This window comes from Pelobates fuscus, chromosome 12, assembly GCF_036172605.1.
Source record: "Pelobates fuscus isolate aPelFus1 chromosome 12, aPelFus1.pri, whole genome shotgun sequence".
Lineage (NCBI taxonomy): Eukaryota > Metazoa > Chordata > Amphibia > Anura > Pelobatidae > Pelobates > Pelobates fuscus.
This window is the reverse complement of record NC_086328.1, coordinates 100,262,680-100,282,977: the sequence shown is the minus strand read 5'-3', so window position 1 is coordinate 100,282,977 and position 20,298 is coordinate 100,262,680. Positions and strand designations below refer to the sequence as shown.

At 35.6% G+C, this 20,298-nt stretch overlaps 1 protein-coding gene across 1 annotated transcript in view; it reads left to right on the top strand.

Moving 5' to 3' along the window:
* LOC134578526 (mucin-5AC-like) overlaps nucleotides 1-20,298 on the top strand; it is a 62,815-nt gene that overhangs the window by 18,405 nt on the left and 24,112 nt on the right. Inside the window, exons 16-31 of the mRNA XM_063437509.1 lie at nucleotides 87-251; nucleotides 1,538-1,632; nucleotides 1,805-1,931; nucleotides 2,138-2,393; nucleotides 2,905-2,957; nucleotides 3,878-3,978; nucleotides 4,836-4,987; nucleotides 5,123-5,261; nucleotides 5,669-5,776; nucleotides 5,892-6,071; nucleotides 8,024-8,263; nucleotides 11,443-11,599; nucleotides 13,777-13,905; nucleotides 15,985-16,138; nucleotides 17,060-17,097; nucleotides 18,507-18,719. Coding sequence (XP_063293579.1) covers nucleotides 87-251; nucleotides 1,538-1,632; nucleotides 1,805-1,931; nucleotides 2,138-2,393; nucleotides 2,905-2,957; nucleotides 3,878-3,978; nucleotides 4,836-4,987; nucleotides 5,123-5,261; nucleotides 5,669-5,776; nucleotides 5,892-6,071; nucleotides 8,024-8,263; nucleotides 11,443-11,599; nucleotides 13,777-13,905; nucleotides 15,985-16,138; nucleotides 17,060-17,097; nucleotides 18,507-18,719 — 2,307 coding nt within the window. The remainder of the gene's footprint in view (nucleotides 1-86; nucleotides 252-1,537; nucleotides 1,633-1,804; nucleotides 1,932-2,137; nucleotides 2,394-2,904; nucleotides 2,958-3,877; nucleotides 3,979-4,835; nucleotides 4,988-5,122; nucleotides 5,262-5,668; nucleotides 5,777-5,891; nucleotides 6,072-8,023; nucleotides 8,264-11,442; nucleotides 11,600-13,776; nucleotides 13,906-15,984; nucleotides 16,139-17,059; nucleotides 17,098-18,506; nucleotides 18,720-20,298) is intronic.

The following is a 20,298-nucleotide window of genomic DNA, read 5'->3' as shown; positions in this document are numbered from 1 at the left end:
AGTTATGTTGCTCATGGTTTCAGTTTGCTACAACCTTAAAATAAACTCTTATCAAAGAACATAACACAATATATTTTGTCTAACAGGACTCTGTGGCAACTTCAACAAAATTCAAGCTGATGACTTCACAGTGCTCAGTGGAGTGGTTGAAGGGACAGGATCCTCTTTTGCCAACACATGGAAGACCCAAGCTGACTGCCCTAATGTCAAGAACAGTTTTGAAAACCCATGTTCACTTAGCATTGAAAATGGTATGTCATGCATATTTATTTACATTATTTCATCACAGGAACTAGACACGATGCTTAACTCCTGTAGTATCACAGGCCTCCCAACCATCACAAATTTGGTGGGGCAGTCACGTTTTTTCAGTTCCTGTCCTGTCATCCCAACTTTGTTCCCTGTGTTCTGCTTTTGGGGATACCAGGGAACTATCTCTCTAAAACTATGCAAAGGCCACTAGGACCCTGCAGAGATTGCTGAAACATTGCTCTTTGCATAATCCACCCTTGGTGTTGGGGAGTGTGGTAACATGGTTGGGCAAATCACATGTTAGTGTGATACTCCTTACTTATCTGGTCTTAAAGAGGTTAAAGATCATTAGCGTGCCAGATAATCATCTACTTTACTATACTATCAGGTAGTACACTATCAATATCAGGTACAGATTTTATATTGATTATGACAGCAGATTAGACACCATCAGTGCTAACGTGATTCTGCAATTTATGTGCAATATGTATTATGTACTGGCATGCCTTTAGCAACACTCTGAAAATGCTGGGTGACTGACCAGTATGCTAGCTTTGCACACAAAGCATTAAGCTGTTACACTTTACATGCACTTAATGCCTCAAATTAGTAACACGCCATACAGTTGTTTGTTTGGATGAAGATGGTTTGGCACTGTTAATTGCGATTTTGGTGTGTAGTTTCTAGACTCTTTTTATAACTCCAATCTTTCAACAGATTTTCTAAATTGGTTGCCTGTTAACTGTTTTGGTGATTTATTACCTTGTAATCATTGCTAATAATTAATGCACTATAAAGAAAATTATAAGAATGTGAGAAAAAAAATATGTACATAATTTAAATGCACATATGGAATAGAAAATATAGTTATTCTTTGTAAAAAACATTAAGGGTACAAAGAAGAGGTTGTAAGAAAAAATGTGTATTGACTTGTAGGTGTGGTACATCCCAGTTAGCAAATCAAGTAGTTTATCTTTCATGCAAAGAATATTGAGGTGCAATGTGAATTTAGAATGATTGCATTTAACTTCAGATAATGTCTTTAACCCCTTAAGGACCAAACTTCTGGAATAAAAGGGAATCATGACATGTCACACATTTGAATGTAATATATGTGTTATGCAATATATATAATGCACTACAAGAGAATGGCTTAACTCATGCCTGGAGTGTCACTTTATGTAGAAAGTCAGCTTGTAGGATAGAGAAGGTAATTGATATGTTTCTTTGTAGAACTTGTTTTGACCAGATTGTGCTCTAAATCATGTTTAACTGTTTTACATAGAGCAATATGCAGAACACTGGTGCGCTCTGATCACAGACCCTAATGGACCATTCGCAGCCTGTCATCTGAAAGTGAATCCAACCACTTATCAATCAGTAAGTAATGTCATTTTAAATAGTTATTTTCAAATACAGATGCCCAGAATTATTAAATCACAACTCCTCATTGTTATTTAGCATGGATTTGAAATTTGAATCTGTGCGGTATACTAAATCATTTCGATAAGACCTTTCTAAGTTGTTTTATAAAGTGTTTTGATTCTTACAGAACTGTATGTTTGACACATGCAATTGTGAAAACACAGAGGACTGCATGTGTGCTGCACTTTCGTCATACGCCCATGCATGCTCTTCAGCAGGAATTGTTCTCAAGGGATGGAGAAAAAATATCTGCAGTAAGTACGAAAGCTAATGATTTCACTAATATAGTGACAAGCATAGATTTCTACGGTGGTTTAATATGCATGTAGCCCAGCTTTAAAGTATGTGTAATATCTGTAGACCGCTTAATAAAACTTGCTAATATAGCAGAGCACCAAGTAGAATATAATAATGTATTCTCTATATTCTCTTGCAATGTAAAATGTTCTTTAATCTTCAGATACCTATACCTCCACCTGCCCCAAAACTTTGATGTACAGCTATCATGTTAGAACATGTCAGTCCACCTGCCGTTCCCTCAGTGAACATGACATCACTTGCGACATCTCATTTGTACCTGTTGATGGCTGCATATGTCAGAATGGAACCTATCTAGATGACTCCGGCGTATGTGTTCTCCCTACTTCCTGTCCCTGTTATTACAAGGGCACGGCAGTACCTCCAGGGGAAGTGGTCCATGACAATGGGGCTTTGTGGTATGTATGTTTTATTCTACGTACAGATTACAGGAAATAAAACAAACCCCACTAGAACAAAATTAACTGTAATTAACTGAAGTCCAATGTATTTATAAAAAAATATTGATAATTTACTTATCTTATTATTTAACTCCCTGAATCCAGTACAATATTTTTTTTTTCAATTTTACAGGGTAAGTTAGAAAACTGTGACTTATCTCAGATTCAAAGTGAATTTAAAATGCTATGCCAAAATAACCAAACTGAAAACATTGGTAATTTGAGGGTTTATTTTCCAGTTTGGCTACGGAGACCTCAAGTTTGAAATTAACTTTGAATACCTGACACTTCACACAATAACTCTCTGTGTAACTTTACATCATAATGTAATTTATTTTAATATATGACTGTGCTCTATTGTTTTCCAATAGCTAAATAGTATATAAAATAAATATCCATACCTTTTTATTATATATAAACATTTTATTGCAAAACCTCTTACTATTTAACTTTTTTTTCTGCATTACAGCACTTGTACCAAAGGAAAACTGGACTGTATGGGAGAAAAACCTCAAGTTACCTGTAAGATAATATGTTCTTCATTATTTATTCATTTATTTATTTATATATTTTACTAAATCTGCCCTCCTTTAGCTCTCTTATATTTTGTGATATTACATCCTATCTTATTCTGATCTGAGGCAGGGGACACCTTCAGGGTTATTCAGTAAAGTGAGAATTTTTGGGAATTCAAAGTGAATCTCAAGTTTAAGGTCAAAAAAGCTGAATTGGGAAAATTCTCCATGTCCACTATGTTTCCAGTTAATTTACGTTGACCTTATATTTGAAATTCACTTTCAATTAATTTTAAATTCCCAACAATTCTCACTTTAGTAAATAACCCTGATGGTTTTATATTGCACTCTGACCTTTTCTCGCTCTCACTATTTGGTCTAGCTTTGAGATGTCATGGGTGTTGCAAGTTGTTTAACCCCTTAAGGACACATGACATGTGTGACATGTCATGATTCCCTTTTATTCCAGAAGTTTGGTCCTTAAGGGGTTAAAGAATATTTATCTACATTTATGTTACAGCATGTACTGAATGGCCAAATCAGTCCTCATCTTGATTCTTTTAACATTTAGAGAGTAGAAGATTACTTTGGATAGCAAGCTGAAATCCTAAATCCAAAAGATCCTGTAGTGAATATTATGCCATTCTTGAACACTGCTATCGACAATGCTTCATAAATAGGCAACTTAAAGGGATGCAATGGGTGCAGTCCTCTCACTTTATGCAATTTGCCCGGATGCATAGCCTTTTTGGATTTATGTAAAAAAATTATTTAGCTTTTTATTTTGAAAAATATCATTATAACCAAGTTGCTTTCACTTCTGAAATGATATTCTAATATTTTCTACAACTTACAAAATCCTTGCAGATGTATATGTTTGTAAATATGGTATTGTTCTTTAATAAATGCTTGAAACATATTTTTCAGCATGTAGCGCCCCCATGTTCTATTTTGATTGCACCAACAAAACTGCTGGCACGAAGGGATCTGAATGCCAGAAGAGCTGTCAAACCCTGGATATGAATTGTGTAAGTAATCTGAAAACATCCAAATTCCTTTTTATCAACTTCTTATGGATCAGCCTGCTATCGACAATGCTTCATAAATAGGCAACTTAAAGGGATGCAATGTGTGCAGTCCTCTCACTTTATGCAATTTGCCCGGATCAGGATGTAGCTTTAAAAATGTTCATCCCATTTTATTCAATGTGAGGGCAGAGCATATCCCATTAACCATTTACCAGCAGGGATTATGTAATGTTATGATGTATGTTAACACTAGCAGTTTCATTCATAAAGAGTAAAAAACTAAAACGAGCACCCAAGCTAATAGAAACAGAGGGACATGTCAATGGCAATGGCCCGATATAAAATGCAACAGAGGAGCTACGTACAGGATATGGTGACACGCATGGCATGCACTGCATAATGGACGCACACATACTATTACTTAGTTAGGAGTATAATGTGTTTGTGTGATCATTTAGGCTTATTACTGAAGTGACTTTTCGAATAGAAAGGTGAAAGTTAAAGGGTTCCTCCATGCCCAATAACCCATACAAGAGGCATCAGTTTTTTTCTGTTGGCAATGTCCTATATTTTGATATTTTTAGGCGGGAGTAGTGCTCGGCCGACCCTAGACAAAACGTTAAAAAAACAGTTTGACTAGTTACAATGGCAGGCGTTTCTGGCATCATAATAAATTCAGTGAGCTGTAGTGGTTACAGTGCTTGGAGTTTTATTGTAAACCTTACATATTGTGTTTTTATTTAATGTTCATGGAGGTAACTCACCTTCTGAGGTCACAAGATGGCCTGGAATATGTGAAGACATGTTGTTGTTGGTTTTGTAGGTGTAATATTTTCTTTATGTATTCCCCTATGCAGTACAGTACACAGTGTGTGTCCGGCTGCATGTGTCCTGCAGGATATATCACTGATGGAAAAGGAGGCTGTGTCACGGAGGATCAATGCCCATGTCTACACAACAATGAAGTCTACCTGCCAGGTGCCAAGATCAATATGAAATGCAATACTTGGTGAGTTCCCCATACATCTAAAACAAGACTTTAGACATTGATGAATTATTGAAGTACAACTTCACTTGCTTACTTGATATGTGCCAGTTCTCGATGCTGAATGTGGAATTTTCTAAATGATTTTGTTTGTCACAGTGTATGTCGGAAAAGAAATTGGGACTGCACCACTGAATCATGCATGTCAACATGCTCTGTGTACGGAGATGGACACTATGTTACCTTTGACAGCAAGAGATACAGTTTCAATGGAGACTGTGAATACACATTGGCTCAAGTAAATTAATTTTTCTAATTTTGGCATATAAGGCATGTTAAGAGAACAATAAACATAATAATGGTTATATTTCAGAGTTAAACTTTATTCATTATTTGTTAATAATCAAAAATGTTAGTGTACAGAAGACAGGCCTATACATTGTATGGTGATTATGTAGCAGCAGTAATTGTACTTATGAAATTGGACTTACTGGGTAATTTAAAAAGAGTAATTCTGGGACATTAGCAGTAGCATGGTGCTTGTTTCTAATCACATTGCTCCGCGTATAGAAGAGTGTCTGATTGAACTCACTTGATCTTTACAAATAAAATCTGTAGCATTGGGTTCTGCAATTGTGGATAATTATTTTTATATCATTGTCTGGTACACTGAAAGTTAAATAACATCATCATTTTTCTTCACAGGATTACTGTGGTGATAGTGCTGGAGGTTCATTCCGCATCATCACAGAAAATATCCCTTGTGGTACTACAGGAACTACATGCTCTAAATCCATCAAAGTCTATCTTGGAGTAAGTTCCGTATGTGAACAAATTACATAGAAAGGAAATGGTTCGTAACAGCTAAAACTGAAAATTAGATGTCTAATGCTATATATTTTTTTGTGTTTATTCATTACATTTGCAGAACACTGAACTGATACTTGCTGAGGATAATTTGCAAGTTGTACAAAGAAATGCTGGTCAAAATGTTCCATACAAAGTGCACCAAATGGGAATATATATGGTGATTGAAGCAGTGAATGGGTTGGTTTTGACGTGGGATCAGAAAACTAGCATATATATTAAGCTGGAGTCCAATTTCAAGGTAAGTTCATCCAGCCTGTGTATATAATTTAACAAGTAACAATTTATGGGTCTGCTCAAATCTTGAGCTCAAGATTTCCTTATATATGGTTTGGGTGATGATTTACGTGCAATAAAACATCTGACTTCGGTGGCGCAGACATATTAACTGTATGTAATGATTACTCAAGGCACCCATTTCAAAGTAAAAATGTGCTTTGAACAAGGGCAGAGGCTAGATGGGGACACTGGGGATTATACAGAATAATCTTGTGTAGCTGCAGTACCTGATTATAGGCATATCTAGGTTTGAGTTTAATGATGCTTTGGCCATTCCATTTAAGAAATATTTTTCAAATCTTTATAGGGAACTCTATAGCATACATGCTTAGTGTTGAATTAGTGATATCAGTCATATATAATGAGTGTATCTGTCATAATTCAAAAGTAGGCAGTGCTATTACAAGTGTATATTATTGAATAGAATGTACAGTTTATCCCGTAACATCCATATTAGAAGGAAGTAAATGATGCTGCTTCAACCTCCAAAGAGTTTTTAATTTGCTTACAAACTGATATACTTAAGGAGAAAAAAATGAAAAGTGGGGCAGATATAAAATTTAACTTTTCAAATCTGTATGATGGAAACTGTAAGTTGAAACGGAAATTCAAAGTAGAAATATTCTCTTCATAAGATAATTCATTAGCTGTATTAGCATAACTAACACATACAATGTAAATACAGCTCACAGAGTGGTATACATTGGTCAAGACTAAGGTGAAGCAATAAAATTTAACCCCTTAAGGACCAAACTTCTGGAATAAAAGGGAATCATGGCATGTCACACATGTCATGTGTCCTTAAGGGGTTAAAGCACACAAAATAAAAAAAGAAACCATTAGCAGTAACTACAAGTACTTGCCTAGACCGTGCTGCCAAAAAGATAATAAATAAAAATATTCTATAAAAACAAAATTGAAATGATGTATGTGGTGTAATTGGCTTTTCTGGGATTCACTTTACATTACTTAGAAAATATATACACGTGTTTACTAGAAGGTATTGTAACTCAAACATCAAAGGACAAATACACCAACTATTGAAAATATTTTTATAAAACACTTATAATAAACGTAAATATTACAATGTCTATAAAACAACAAAATAATAGCAGGATAATAAATGTCCAAAATAGCCTTTTAGGCCTAACTATCTGTTGCTGTTTTTAACCCCTTAAGGACCAAGCTTCTGGAATAAAAGGGAATCATGACATGTCACACATGCCATGTGTCCTTAAGGGGTTAAAGAAGAAAAGACCTTCAACAATCCTTAGTAAACAATGTAATAAATGGACGTGCCACAGGCAGGCTCCTATATTAAAATATATTTATTAAAACATTATAGATTCAAAATTCGATTTTTTTTTTGCCTAAAGAGGTTATTTTATCTGATTTTGAAGAGATTTTTTTTCACTAAAGCAAGAATTTAAAGTGAATTTAAAGTTTATGGCCAAAGAATTACAGGAGCATTTTTCCATTTCCGCAACTGTTAAATTTTAAATTCAATTTGTATTCTCTCTTTTGTGAATGGCCCAGCATGCATTTTTTTAGGAACACAGAATATTCAAGGATATAGTATTTATTATGCAAAGAAGACTTATACATTAGTTGAGCAGCAGGCAACAGGCAAGGCTCTTAAGCAGTCCCTACATTTTTTGAACAACTTCAAAATGCCCAAAAATTGTGAAAGTGGCACATTAAGAGTCTTAGTTTTTAGCAAACCTCCTGATAACGGTTTCAGATTAACCATAGGGTGGGGTTGGATAGCATGGAGAGATGTGTCACCCTTATTCAGTTTACCCCAAAACTACTTCAATAAGCTTATAATAAAAATATTGTTAAGAACACATTATTATTTTGACCTTTGATTAACATTGTTTTGGTGATTTAATGAGTTACATCTTTTTTTAATAGGGTAAAGTATGTGGGCTTTGCGGTAACTATGATGGCAATTCAGTCAACGATTTTACCACCAGAAGTTTCTCAGTGGTTGGAGATGTTATTGAATTTGGCAACAGCTGGAAACTTTCCCCGAGCTGCTTAGATTCTGTGGCAATTGGAGATCCTTGCTCTTCCAATTTATACAGAAAAGCATGGTCACAGAGACAGTGTAGTGTTATTACCAGTGAAACCTTCGCAGCATGTCATCCTCTGGTGAGTATTGTACAAGTCCTGTATTGAAGTTGTAAATAACAAAAAATATATGCAAACATATGATTGATATTTATAAACCATACTGACTTCAACAAAGCTATTAGAATTTTTAAATGGTGATAAATGACTTCTTAATTTCTTGTCCATGACCTAATTTGGGATTATTATTTTCAATGCATTCCTTTTTATTGGGGTTCGTCATGTGCTGCAAGGTAGTCAAATTACTTCTTCCCTGGGCAAAATGTTATCTAACAAGGGATATTAAAGGTGGATTAATTTAAATCAGGCTTTATACATGCAGATAATACTAAGCTTTGTGTATAATCCGAAACATTCTATATAACCAACTTCCATGTACAGAAAAACCTGTTAAGATGTCAATCTTTAAGCAGCATATTCAAATCCAATTCATTCTCGAATTGGCAGTTTGTTCCAGCAAATGTATGACTTTTCTAAAAAAAACATATACATATTAACCTGTTAACACCGTTAGGGCGTTCTATGCCGTCCCCATTATAATGGGCTTTAAAGCCGGCTTTGAGCACCAGAAGCTAGGTGGTACTCACCTCCACCATGATCAGCTTCTGGAGGACTGCCTGGAGGGGGGGCCATGTGATCGCTCTGAAAGAGGTCAGCATAGCTGGCTGAGGATTTGCCAGCAAGGGGACTGCCCCCCCACCCCCCCACCCGCTGGTGAAATAAGATTTAAAATATGTTAATACAGCAGTCAGGGAAAAAAATAAAATTATATATATATATATATATATATATATATATATATATATGATTTTCATATACAATCCATAATAAGTGTTTTTATATTGATAGTTGTATATACACCATATATGTGTATATATTTAAATTCTATGTGTATATTTATGTAGTCTTTTAATATAATTAAGTCATTTTATTAATTATAATTTGAGGGACCAGCCTGACAACCCAGGGAGTAAGTCCAGAGAATTTAATTTGCACGTCCTATGTTTATTTCTGTAAGTTTCCAAAACACCATAAAACCTGGACATGGGGGTACTATTGTACTTGGGAGACTTCGCTAAACACAAATATCAGTGTTTTAAAACCATAAAACGTATCACGATGATGATATCACCAGGAAAAGTGCAGTTTTTGTGTAAAAAATAAAAAAATATGAATGCCAGCGTCTGTGACTAAGTGGCTAGTAAAAAAAAAAATGGACATACCCCATTTTAAATACCCTGGGTTGTCTACTTTTTCAAATTTGATGCCACAGTGGGTTTCATTTTCATTTCTGGGCTGCCATACTGTCTCAAAGGCAACAAAGCCAACCTGGCAAATTTCAATTTGCAAAAGCCGAAATTGGCAAATCGTATATTTGACCCTGTAACTTTCCAAAACACCATAAACCCTGTACATGAGTGGTACTGTTGTACTCATGAGATATTACTCTACACAAATATGAATGTTTTAGAGCAGTAAAATGTATAATACTGATGATATCATTGGTGGAAGGGCAGTTTATTTGGGAAAAATGCAAAAATGTAAAGATATAAACGCTAACTTTGGCCAGTATTTGTGACTAAATTTTTACTAAAAAAGACTGGACATACCCCATTTTGAATACCCTGGGTTATCTACTTTTACAAATGGTATGTCAAAAATTTTCATTCCTGGGCTACCATACGGTCTCAAATGCAACATAGGCCCAGCAAACCAATCTGGCAAATTTCAATGGAAAAGTGGAAAGCCCTATATTTGACCCCTGTAAGTTTCTAAAAACTTCTAAAACCTGTACATGGGGGGTACTGTGGTACTTATGAGACATTGCTGAATACAAATATGTGTATTTTATTACAGTAAAATCTAACAGTATTATGACATTCACAGTTACAATGTCATGCATAACACATTTTCTTAATTTCTCACAATTTTTTTTATTTTATTCACATTCAATTATGTTTCATATATAAATATGTGATATAAAATAAAAGCCCAGTTTCTCCTGAACAAAATGATAAATAATAAGTGTAGGTGCACTTATATGAAAGAGCTGAATTATGGTTGAACAGACAAATAGCACAAATTCCAGGTTTTGTTTACGTTTTGTTTTATTGACAATCTTTATTTACAGTTTTATTTTTTACACAGAAAAGATAGATATACAGTAGAGTGAAGCATTGCAAGAGTAGATCAGATCAAGATACATGGGTTGTGTAGGCATAGACAAACGATCAACATTAGGCAACTAGATCTTTATAGATGAAAATATTAGGAGATATTAGGCAGCCATATCAAGTAGGCGGCATGCACCATTGATGTCGGGGGAGACAAGTCCAGTGTGTCCACTTTTGTATATACGTCGCCCAGACCAATTATGCCTCTCTTACTCTTCAGTTAACCTGGAGGCCATTTCTGGCTATTGTTGTAAGAGTTGCCTTGTTCCCACCTCAGAGTACTAGCCTGAGTATAAAGTTAGGGACAGGGATTGGCGGGAGAGTAGGGGAGAGGGGAGGCAACAGAGGGGAAATATATGAAGAGGAAGATGAAATAGGGAAGAGAGAGATAAAAAAAGGGGAGGTGAAGATGGTGGCAGCCGACCCGAGACCCCCAGACCCAGTACGGTCAGAAAGAGCGCCCTCCGCACCCTCACCAGGCACGAAGAAGCATAATGTAATGTAACCCGCCCACCTGTCTCGCCAGTGGGCTTGAAGTTAGTTCCATCTCAGTCGTTCCACCAAAGTGCCGCAATGGTTTAGGTTTTCTAAGTCGGTCGTCGGAACAGGTAGTCAATCCACAGAGTCCATCTCTGCAGGCAGTGTTCCATGGTACCATTCAGGGAATGCGTTTTGTTTTGATCACAACTTGTACAATTGGCACCGCCCTTAAGGGGTTAAAGTGGTTGGCTTTGTCTATAATTACCATTAAGACATTTAAAATGTGTTTTACTTGTTAATGTCTCCCTTTCAGTTGTATACATGTATGTATATATTGTACTACACTACTAGACAGGTCTATAAGTTACTTGCCACTGTAAGCATGGAGGGTCCATGGCACATTCACCAAGGGTGAATTTCTACTCACCAGAACTACATTTTTACTTGTCAATGGCTAGTGGAAATGTTCATATATATTATATAATATTCAACTCACTAACAATTATTCCTTCTATGTTAAAAAATGTCCATGTGTTCAACTTCTAGGTCAACCCCATTAATTATTATGATGCTTGTGTTAATGATGCCTGTGCTTGTGACACTGGTGGAGATTGTGAGTGCTTCTGTACAGCTGTAGCAGCATATGCCCAAGCTTGCAGTGAAGCTGGAGCCTGCGTGACTTGGAGAAGTCCAACAATGTGCCGTGAGTAAACTTCAAGAGATCTTATTATAGCCACAATTTAATTTATTTGAATCAACATTAGAATGATTCCAAATGTTCTAATTATTTATCTACAAAAATTCCCTTAGACTTAAATGGTGACTTCTGTTGACAAATCATTTGAAAATATTTCTTCTAACAGATATCAATCTAACTGTAATTCAAGTGAATTAAATCAAGGGCTATTACTTATTTATTTCATAGTAACTTCATTGATAATAATGACTTAATTGCTTAATTGAGTTAAACAAGTTTTTTTCCTGCTATAAATAAAACATGCAAAATAAACACACTAATTTTCCATGATATAGATTTGTAAAGCATCCATTTATTGAATCACTTTTTTTACTTATGATGTTTCTCTCCCACCATCTCCAAAAACAAAATGTCTGCTTATGTTCACAAAAATTAAAATATGGACTTTTCCTTGTGTAGGACAATTAATATTGCAACACAAGGCAAAAGGCAGGTCTTTAATGACATCCACTTTCCTCCTATCAGATGTCACTCATGTTTATACATTTACATTGTACATGCTCAAGAACATCTGTGAGGGACCCTTCCTATGAGGATTATTTGTGCTGTGGTCTTTCAATTTTTGAGATGATTGCAAGATACAGACATAAATAAACTTGTACCAGGATATATCAGCATAGTTAGCAAGAGTGATACTTTACATGTCACATATATGTTTGGTTAATAGAAACATCTCATGTTTACATATTACTTATTTGGGCAATTAACTGGAAGCATAACTACTCTTATTATTAGTGCAATTGGGCCATACAGAATTCTTATGTATTAGCAAATAGAGCGTGACACTGACTAGCAAGCAGACATTTTAATATTTTCTAATAAGTCTAATAAGTCAATGGCAAAAATATCATAAAAATAAAGATAAAATCTTGTAAAATAAAAATTCTTAACACCAAAAATGAACTGTGTGCATAGGAAGTACCCTGGAGGTGGAGTGCTGTTAGTAACCCATTGTCTTAGTGTCACAGGGCTCTCCAGCCAGAAAGCATTAGGCATTCTGAGTTGTCCCAATGCCTGTGCAGAGTACAATTCTTCTATGTAAAGTAACATATCTGCTTCTGGGCCTTCGTGTGTGGAAGCTGTGCCAGTGTCAAATGACCCTAATTGCCCGCTGCCTGAAGAAAGTCTGCCAGCACCATTTTGCCCTGTAACTGCAGACAATGGGAACATTGTAACCATCCACAGCCTCCAGCTCTTCTAGGTCAGAACGTGGCAATGAAGAGTGTGCTGTGATACATTAGGTGATGATTTGGTAGCCAACTTCTGCTAAAAAGAGTTGCACAATCGGTCAAATGCCTTTAGTAAGTCCTACTAGAAACAATCACGTACGTCAACCATTTTGGAACCTTTAGGTAAGTTCAGTACAGTAACAAACATTCTGTAGCTGGCTTTGTGAGTTTCTGAGTTGGTCAGTGTAGGCCGGGATCACCCCCACCAACCTGGGGAGCATGTGGGGAGGGAGGCAACGGAGCCCAGGAAAATGCAGGAACATCACCAAGCAAGGTTTTGTTCTGTAGTTTTAAACATGCACACGAGTATATAAATGACACTGATCAAGGTAGCTTAGAATTTGAACATAGGGAATTTATTGAACCAAAATCGGAGAGCTTACAGTAAGCTCTTCTCCTACCATGGTGCCATCATGCAGTGGACATGACATCTGGGGAGGTTATAATTAAAAAAAAAAAAAAAAAAAACACATTAGAAGACCTTCATTAAAACCTTTAAAATACAAACCATGCTGGTCCTGGTGTTCTTGGACCAAACTGAGTGTAATTGGTATTAGTGTGTGTGGGTTGGATTAAACTTTACTTCTCAACTACGCCCCCATTAATGAAGAACTCCATAGGAATTATCACAACACATCATCTGTTTAATAAGTTCTGCAGCCACAGAATAATAACCAATTAAATCTATCAGCAGATATTGGCAGAAGGTTTTTTTTTTATATATAAAATAGGGATTGCTAACATTTCATCTATTTTTCAAATTAATTGAGATAAGTTATTGTTACAAATATTTAGCATGAGATCTATTGTACATATTAGTGATATTTTACAAGTGAATATAAAAAAAAAAACATATTTTAGAAAATCCTTAAAATTTCACTTTCTTACCCACAGCTGTGTTCTGTGATTACTACAATTCTGAAGGACACTGTGAATGGCACTACAAATCATGTGGAGCACCATGTATGAAGACCTGTAGAAACCGAGCTGGAACCTGCTATCATAAATTATCAGGGTTAGAAGGTATGACTTCCAATACATGAACAATGTTGTCATATAGGTTTCTATTTTGTAAGTTGTATAGCCCACCAATTCTTTGTCATTGAATAATAAGACCTTTTTATCTAATGATTCTGTAGATCTCCTTTTTCCATTACTGCATGATGTTCCATTCATTTAATTATTCTACCTGTGCATAAAGACTTTAGCCACAGCTAATGAAAGAACCTCATCTTATCTTTATAGATGAGATAAATGACTATATTGATTTAATGGCTGCCATAACTAAATCACAAACAATTAGATTAAGATTAAGAAACTGGATTAAGATTAAAGAAGCACGATTTTCTTTGTTCACTTTAGATGCTTATTCTCACATCTATATTTCTTTGTCTTGTGGAACTAGAAGATAAGAGAGTGAGGCCCTAGGCTCCATTTCTTGTGAACTAATTAGTGAAGTAGAGAATCTTAAAAGAGCATGCATTTCTTTGAGACAATTGTCTCATTCAAAAGCTTTAGCTTTAAATAAGACAGTTGCCTCACTCTGCAGGATGAAGAAAAGGACACTGATCTAACCAATTGCATAGAAATGCTGGAAAATTGCATTGGGCATGCCTGACAGAGTCAGGCATGTGCAGGTAGAAGATTGTTTCACCTTGAAACATTTTGACAGGGGAAGAAGAGAGAGAGTCTGATACGTGTGATTCATGACGCATTTTTCTCTCCCTGCTGTGTTAGTCAGTATGGGAGAATGAGAATTTACTGTCATTAGTGGACTGGTCTGGACTGGATTAGTGGGTAAGAGGGTGGGGGAGGCTGTAGAAATTCCCTGAAAGGAGTGCCCAACAATGCAATCTGACCATCTTTATAGCTATATGAAGGCTAGCCCCAGATGAAGGTGCATTATTTTTAGCGCTTTTGTTTGACTTTTGTTTATTTGTAGCCAGCACTATGATTTAAATTAGTTTTATTTTTAGGTGATTATAACGGTATTTATATTACCTAGTATCTAGCTACTCCTGGGACTTTACCTTATTGCTTAGTAGCAATTTTTGTAACTTTTTTGTAGTTTCAAGGGGGCTCATGTTACTTAGGTTTCAACTCAATTGAAGACCTCCTATACTCTAATCACATTGTTACTCTTTATATAGCAATTTAAGGTGACAAGCTTCTCCTTTCCTTTTCTTGCAAGCAATCACATATTATTCATGTGAAGGGCTTTTTTACCCTACCCTGCAATATAGTAGTCTCTCTCTCTCTCTCTCTCTCTCTCTCTCTCGTGATTTAGTAAATAGACCACTTGTCTAAGCCCTAGCTTAATAAAGGAAATATCCATAATTATAGAGGCACAATTCAAGTGGTATTTTTAATGTAGTTTTTCACTAATAGTTGTAACTTGGGTTTTCTGTCCAGCAAATAGTAATTTTATCTACCATGGGAATTTCCAAACTTTAGTTTCTGATTTTATGCATTTAGGGACTGAAGTTATTTTTTTTTCTCTTTCAGTTATAATATATAGAGGGTTATGCCCTAATTTGGAAATTTATCCTAGGAGAGACCTCTTTCTCTTTTTTTCTTTTCATATGTTAAAGACAAAGAATGTCTAGAAATCGATGTCCTGAAAATGTAGGGAATGAACATATTCACTTCTAGGGAATAAGATCTCCTGCTTTTATCCCTTCACCAAAAAGTATATATGGTGCTAATAACTGGTGCTGTTGGTGTAGAAATGACAGGACCCAGGATCTTGTGGATTTCAGGGATGGTCACTAATGCTTCACATAAGATCCGTATTGTTACATAGTGTATTATAAAAGTGTTGTTTTCATGATTTGATATTTCCCAATGCTATGATCACATTTCTATTTTTCTGTTGAAAGAATTCATTAACTTTTTCCGCTTTGTAAGGATAAATATAATGTTTCTCCTTGCAAAGCAAAAAATGTTAATTAATTATTTGACCAACAGAAATGTGATTATTGCATTGAAAAATATCAAATCATGAAAACAACCCTTTTATAACACATATAACGTTACCACTGTATGCTATAAATGTATGATTGCATGAATTATTACTAAACAATGTTTGTTCTCTGTTCACAGGATGTTACCCTAGCTGCCCAGAAGATAGACCTTACTTTGATGAGGAAACTATGAAGTGTGTGCCAGCTTGCAACTGTTATGATAAAAATGGAACAATATATAATATCGGCGATTTCATGCCTAGAGAAGATGAAAAAGAAAATTGCACAACCTGGTAAGACCAGATTCTGCATTTCACATGAGCACTGCACACCAATTTAAACGTTAAAGTGACAGTAATGCCTTATCATAAATAGATCAAATATGTAAAAAGGCACATTGATAGACAGCTGGAAATGTTAATTTAATTATTTTTTTTATAACTCATCTATTTTTTAGAGGTAACTAGTGAAACAGATTCAGGTCACAAAGCAATATTAAAATCTGTTCTTCAGTACTAAATGCTTCAGTTATTTAATAATAATGCCGGGTGATATTTAAAGTTAGCCACAGGGTCTACAATGCACTTTCAGGGTTTCAGGAAGAGATGGCGGAGGCTTGGAATATGTCACAAATAAAATGCCAGTTTTTGTTTTGGCGTTTTACTTTGAAGAATTTTGTACACATTTTTATTAAGGATTAATTTTCTGGATGTTAATAGTAAATTTATATTTGGGCTAGAAGTTATATGACCTTCGAGCCTTTAGGTTAAATAATCAATTTAATGTTTACAGAATGTTAACTTAAACACAGAATGCATTAGAATTAAAACCAAACACACTACATACAGACAGAAGTTGAAAAATAATGTAATTTTTTATAATAAAACCATAATACACAAACATGATTTCATAAAGCATTTAATATACATAGTGGACAACATATATGCTTTATCGGATAATATTTTAATATGATTAATGTCCGCTTATTTTGTATTGTTTCATATATTAGAATAACAATACATATTTTACCAACAGAAGAGTTAACCAGTAATCAGAATAATAATAAAGTACAAAATGCAAATCACAATTTACAACACAGCATAGGGACACTTTATTATTTGGTTGTGATTTTCTTTTTAATGTAGCTGTGAAATAAGATTCTATACAATATACTTAAATACTAAGACCATTTGCCAATTGTCTTTGTTTTTCAGGACATGCACGAAAGAGGGTAAACAATGTACAGACCATGGTAAGAATATGTATAAGCCCTTTCTACCTAAATTCCTGAAAATTGCTTTCTTTCATTTTTAGAGAGCTTCAAATGATCGTAAGTCTGTGCATGTGTGAGATCAGGTTGCTGGCCGTAGACCTTGCAAACAGTGACTTCATTCACAGAATTCACAATATATGCTTAGGAGGAACTATCCCACACAGATGTGCCAAACGATAAGCAACAATTACCAGTAAACGTGCATATTCAGATACCTAACTTGGCTTATTTAATGATTTATTTACCTATGGCAATGTTCAGAGTACACTTGCCACTAGGCCAGGAGTAAGCAACATATAACATTCCAGATGTTGTGGACTACATCCCCCTTGATGCTTTGCCAGCATTTTGGGAGATGTAGTTCACAATATCCAGAGTGCCGAAGGTTGCCTACCCTGATCTTGGCTTACAAATGACACTGCCTAGTGTGGATTATGATATACACAAGTTCAGAGTGAACTTGGTAACATGTCTATTACCAAACTTCCTTACAATGAGAACTTTTTCCTTTCACATTAAAACTGCAATCTTGTGCAATCCTGGCTGAAAAGGTAGCAGGCAACTTCTCTCTTTTGCTGAATTCATTTTTTCCCCCTGCCCATTAGATATAAATGTTAATTATTTATACTTGTTTAGATAAACCACAGGCTCCACTCAAGGAGATCAAATATTGTGTGGTTTATTTTCTGAAATTTATCTATATTAACAATGTAAAAAACAACAACATGTTCTTTAATGATTATATTCCAAATAGAATGATGAACACAGTGTATGACCTCTTTAGAAACCACTTTCCAAAGACAGCAAATTGTAACATTTATGTGGTTATTCACTAAAGTGAGAATTGCCAGGAATTCAAAGTCAATTTCAAAATCTAGGGCAAAAGGCCAATTTAGAAAAAAAATTAAAGTTAATTCTGTTTTCAGTTTGGGTATTTTGGCATTAAATTTGAATTTACTTTGAATTAATTTTGAATTCCTAACAATTCTCACTTTAGTGCATAATCCTGTCAGTCAGGATGATTTGGATCAAAATAATAAAGTTGGGGAAAAAAAGTCCTTCGCCAAACTGTAGATTCTTTAATTCTATTTATTTTTTCCTAAATTTTGTCAGATGTCAAAACACCACTACCCACTATTTAATAACCAAAACTCTGATTAAAAAACCAAGGGTTATTGGGGCATTTTCACGCTTGAAGTAGTAACAGAAAGTTTGAATATGAATGTTATAATAATGATTATGAGACTGAAAAGTAATTGTGTTACTGATATTAGTAGGAGAGTTAAATTTAATTGAAATTATTTTGAATCTCTATTATCTTTTTCATCATATAGACTGATGAGTTTAGGTTTTCAGTAGGCTCACCAACATGTTTTATATTTCTGCAGGATGTATTTATGAAAAGCGAATGTATAAGGACGGAGACATAATTTATAACACAACTGATGGCATTGGAGGTTGTATTATAGCCATATGTGTTAATAGCACAATCAATAGAACTAATAGTGATTGCTATCAAAGTACTACAACTGTGTCAACTACAACATTTGTCTTCTCCACTACCAGCCCTATTACAACAACCAGTTCCCCTGTCATCACAGGTAAGTTATTGTTCTACAATAAAACAGATAAAACAAAGTGCACATGCATGTATACATATATATTTGGCCTATTACATTTAGAGCCGTTCAAAAATCTGAAAGAGTAAAAAAAAAATCTGCAACATCAATTGAAAGTTATGCAAAAGTTGTAGTTGTCTGTAAGAATCTGTTTACATGCATGCACGTGATGGTTGCCATGTACATGACACCATAGCAATACTCCATAGGCATGATAACGATATCATTAAAAAAAGAAAATAATAAGTAACAGACTATAACAGACTATAATTTACAGGATTAAATGGAAATACTGGTGGCCTGGCAATTGTTCTGTACATCCCTTTTCATTACTATTAAAATATCTTATACCAGTATCTTGAAAGTAGGGCCATAGCTTAAAGGATTACAATGAGCCATTTTAGGCTATTAAAAGCTGCTGGAGATAGGGTTACATCTCCGGCAGCAACATGAAATATCTAACTATGTGCAGGATATCATACTGAATTGCACATACCGGGTCCTTGAATAATGATCACTTCAAAAGAGAGAAAAAGTCAGGTTGGCATGAATAAATTCAATTTTCCAGATGTACCTCAATTAGTGCTGCATAACACATGGCAATATAGATATATTTTAATAGCATATTGTTTTAGTTAGCAGGCTGCAGGAATTCAATTCTCTACTAGCTGAGTTAGTCACACTGAGTGTCAGTAGCACTGTCAGGATCGGGACAGGGATCCAACACGCAGAGTACAAACAGGTACAGGGTACGTATACCGGACCTTAGAATGGCCGGACTAACGTAAGTAGTAGTAAAGAATGGTCTAGAGACAAGCCGAGGTCGAGGGAACGAGAGAGCAGGTAAACGAGAGACAAGCCGAGTCAAAGGGTAATAGAGGTAAACGAGGTAGAACAGACAAGCCGGGTCAAAACCAAAGAAACTAACAGAATACAAGAGCACTGAGTGACTAGACAAGCTAGAACCACGACAGGGCAATGAACAAACGTAGAAAGCCCTCTTTTATACCCTGATTCTAAACAGGTAATCACGCCCCCGACGAATCCTCATTCGTGCTTGGGGCTTGATTGACAGATCGGGTTGGGTTGTCGTCATGACGTCGGCTACTGAACGCCGCGTCATAAAAGGAAGTGGATCCCTCGCGGCCGGCGTGTAAACGACCGAGGGAACCGCGAGGAACGAGTGATTCAACCCTTTTGCGAGGAAGAACGTCCAAGTGTCTCACCTCCACAGAGGTAGAGACAGCAGGTACCCTGACAAGCACAAACTGAATTAAATGAACAGGGTGTTACGAAAATATACCCCAACTCACAAGATTCAACTCAACAAAAGACAACACAGAGAAGAGGTACGTCTACCGGACCTTAGAATGGCCGGACTCGACGTATATGAGAGGAGACAGAGCCAGGAACGATCCGAGGTCAAGGGCACAAAGAGACAGCGTAAACTAGGACTAGCCGGGGTCTGGTACACAGTAAACAGCAAGCAAACAGAACAGATAAGGATAAAGAGATAACGTAGTCAGAAACAAAGCCAAGGTCAATATGAAGGAACACAATT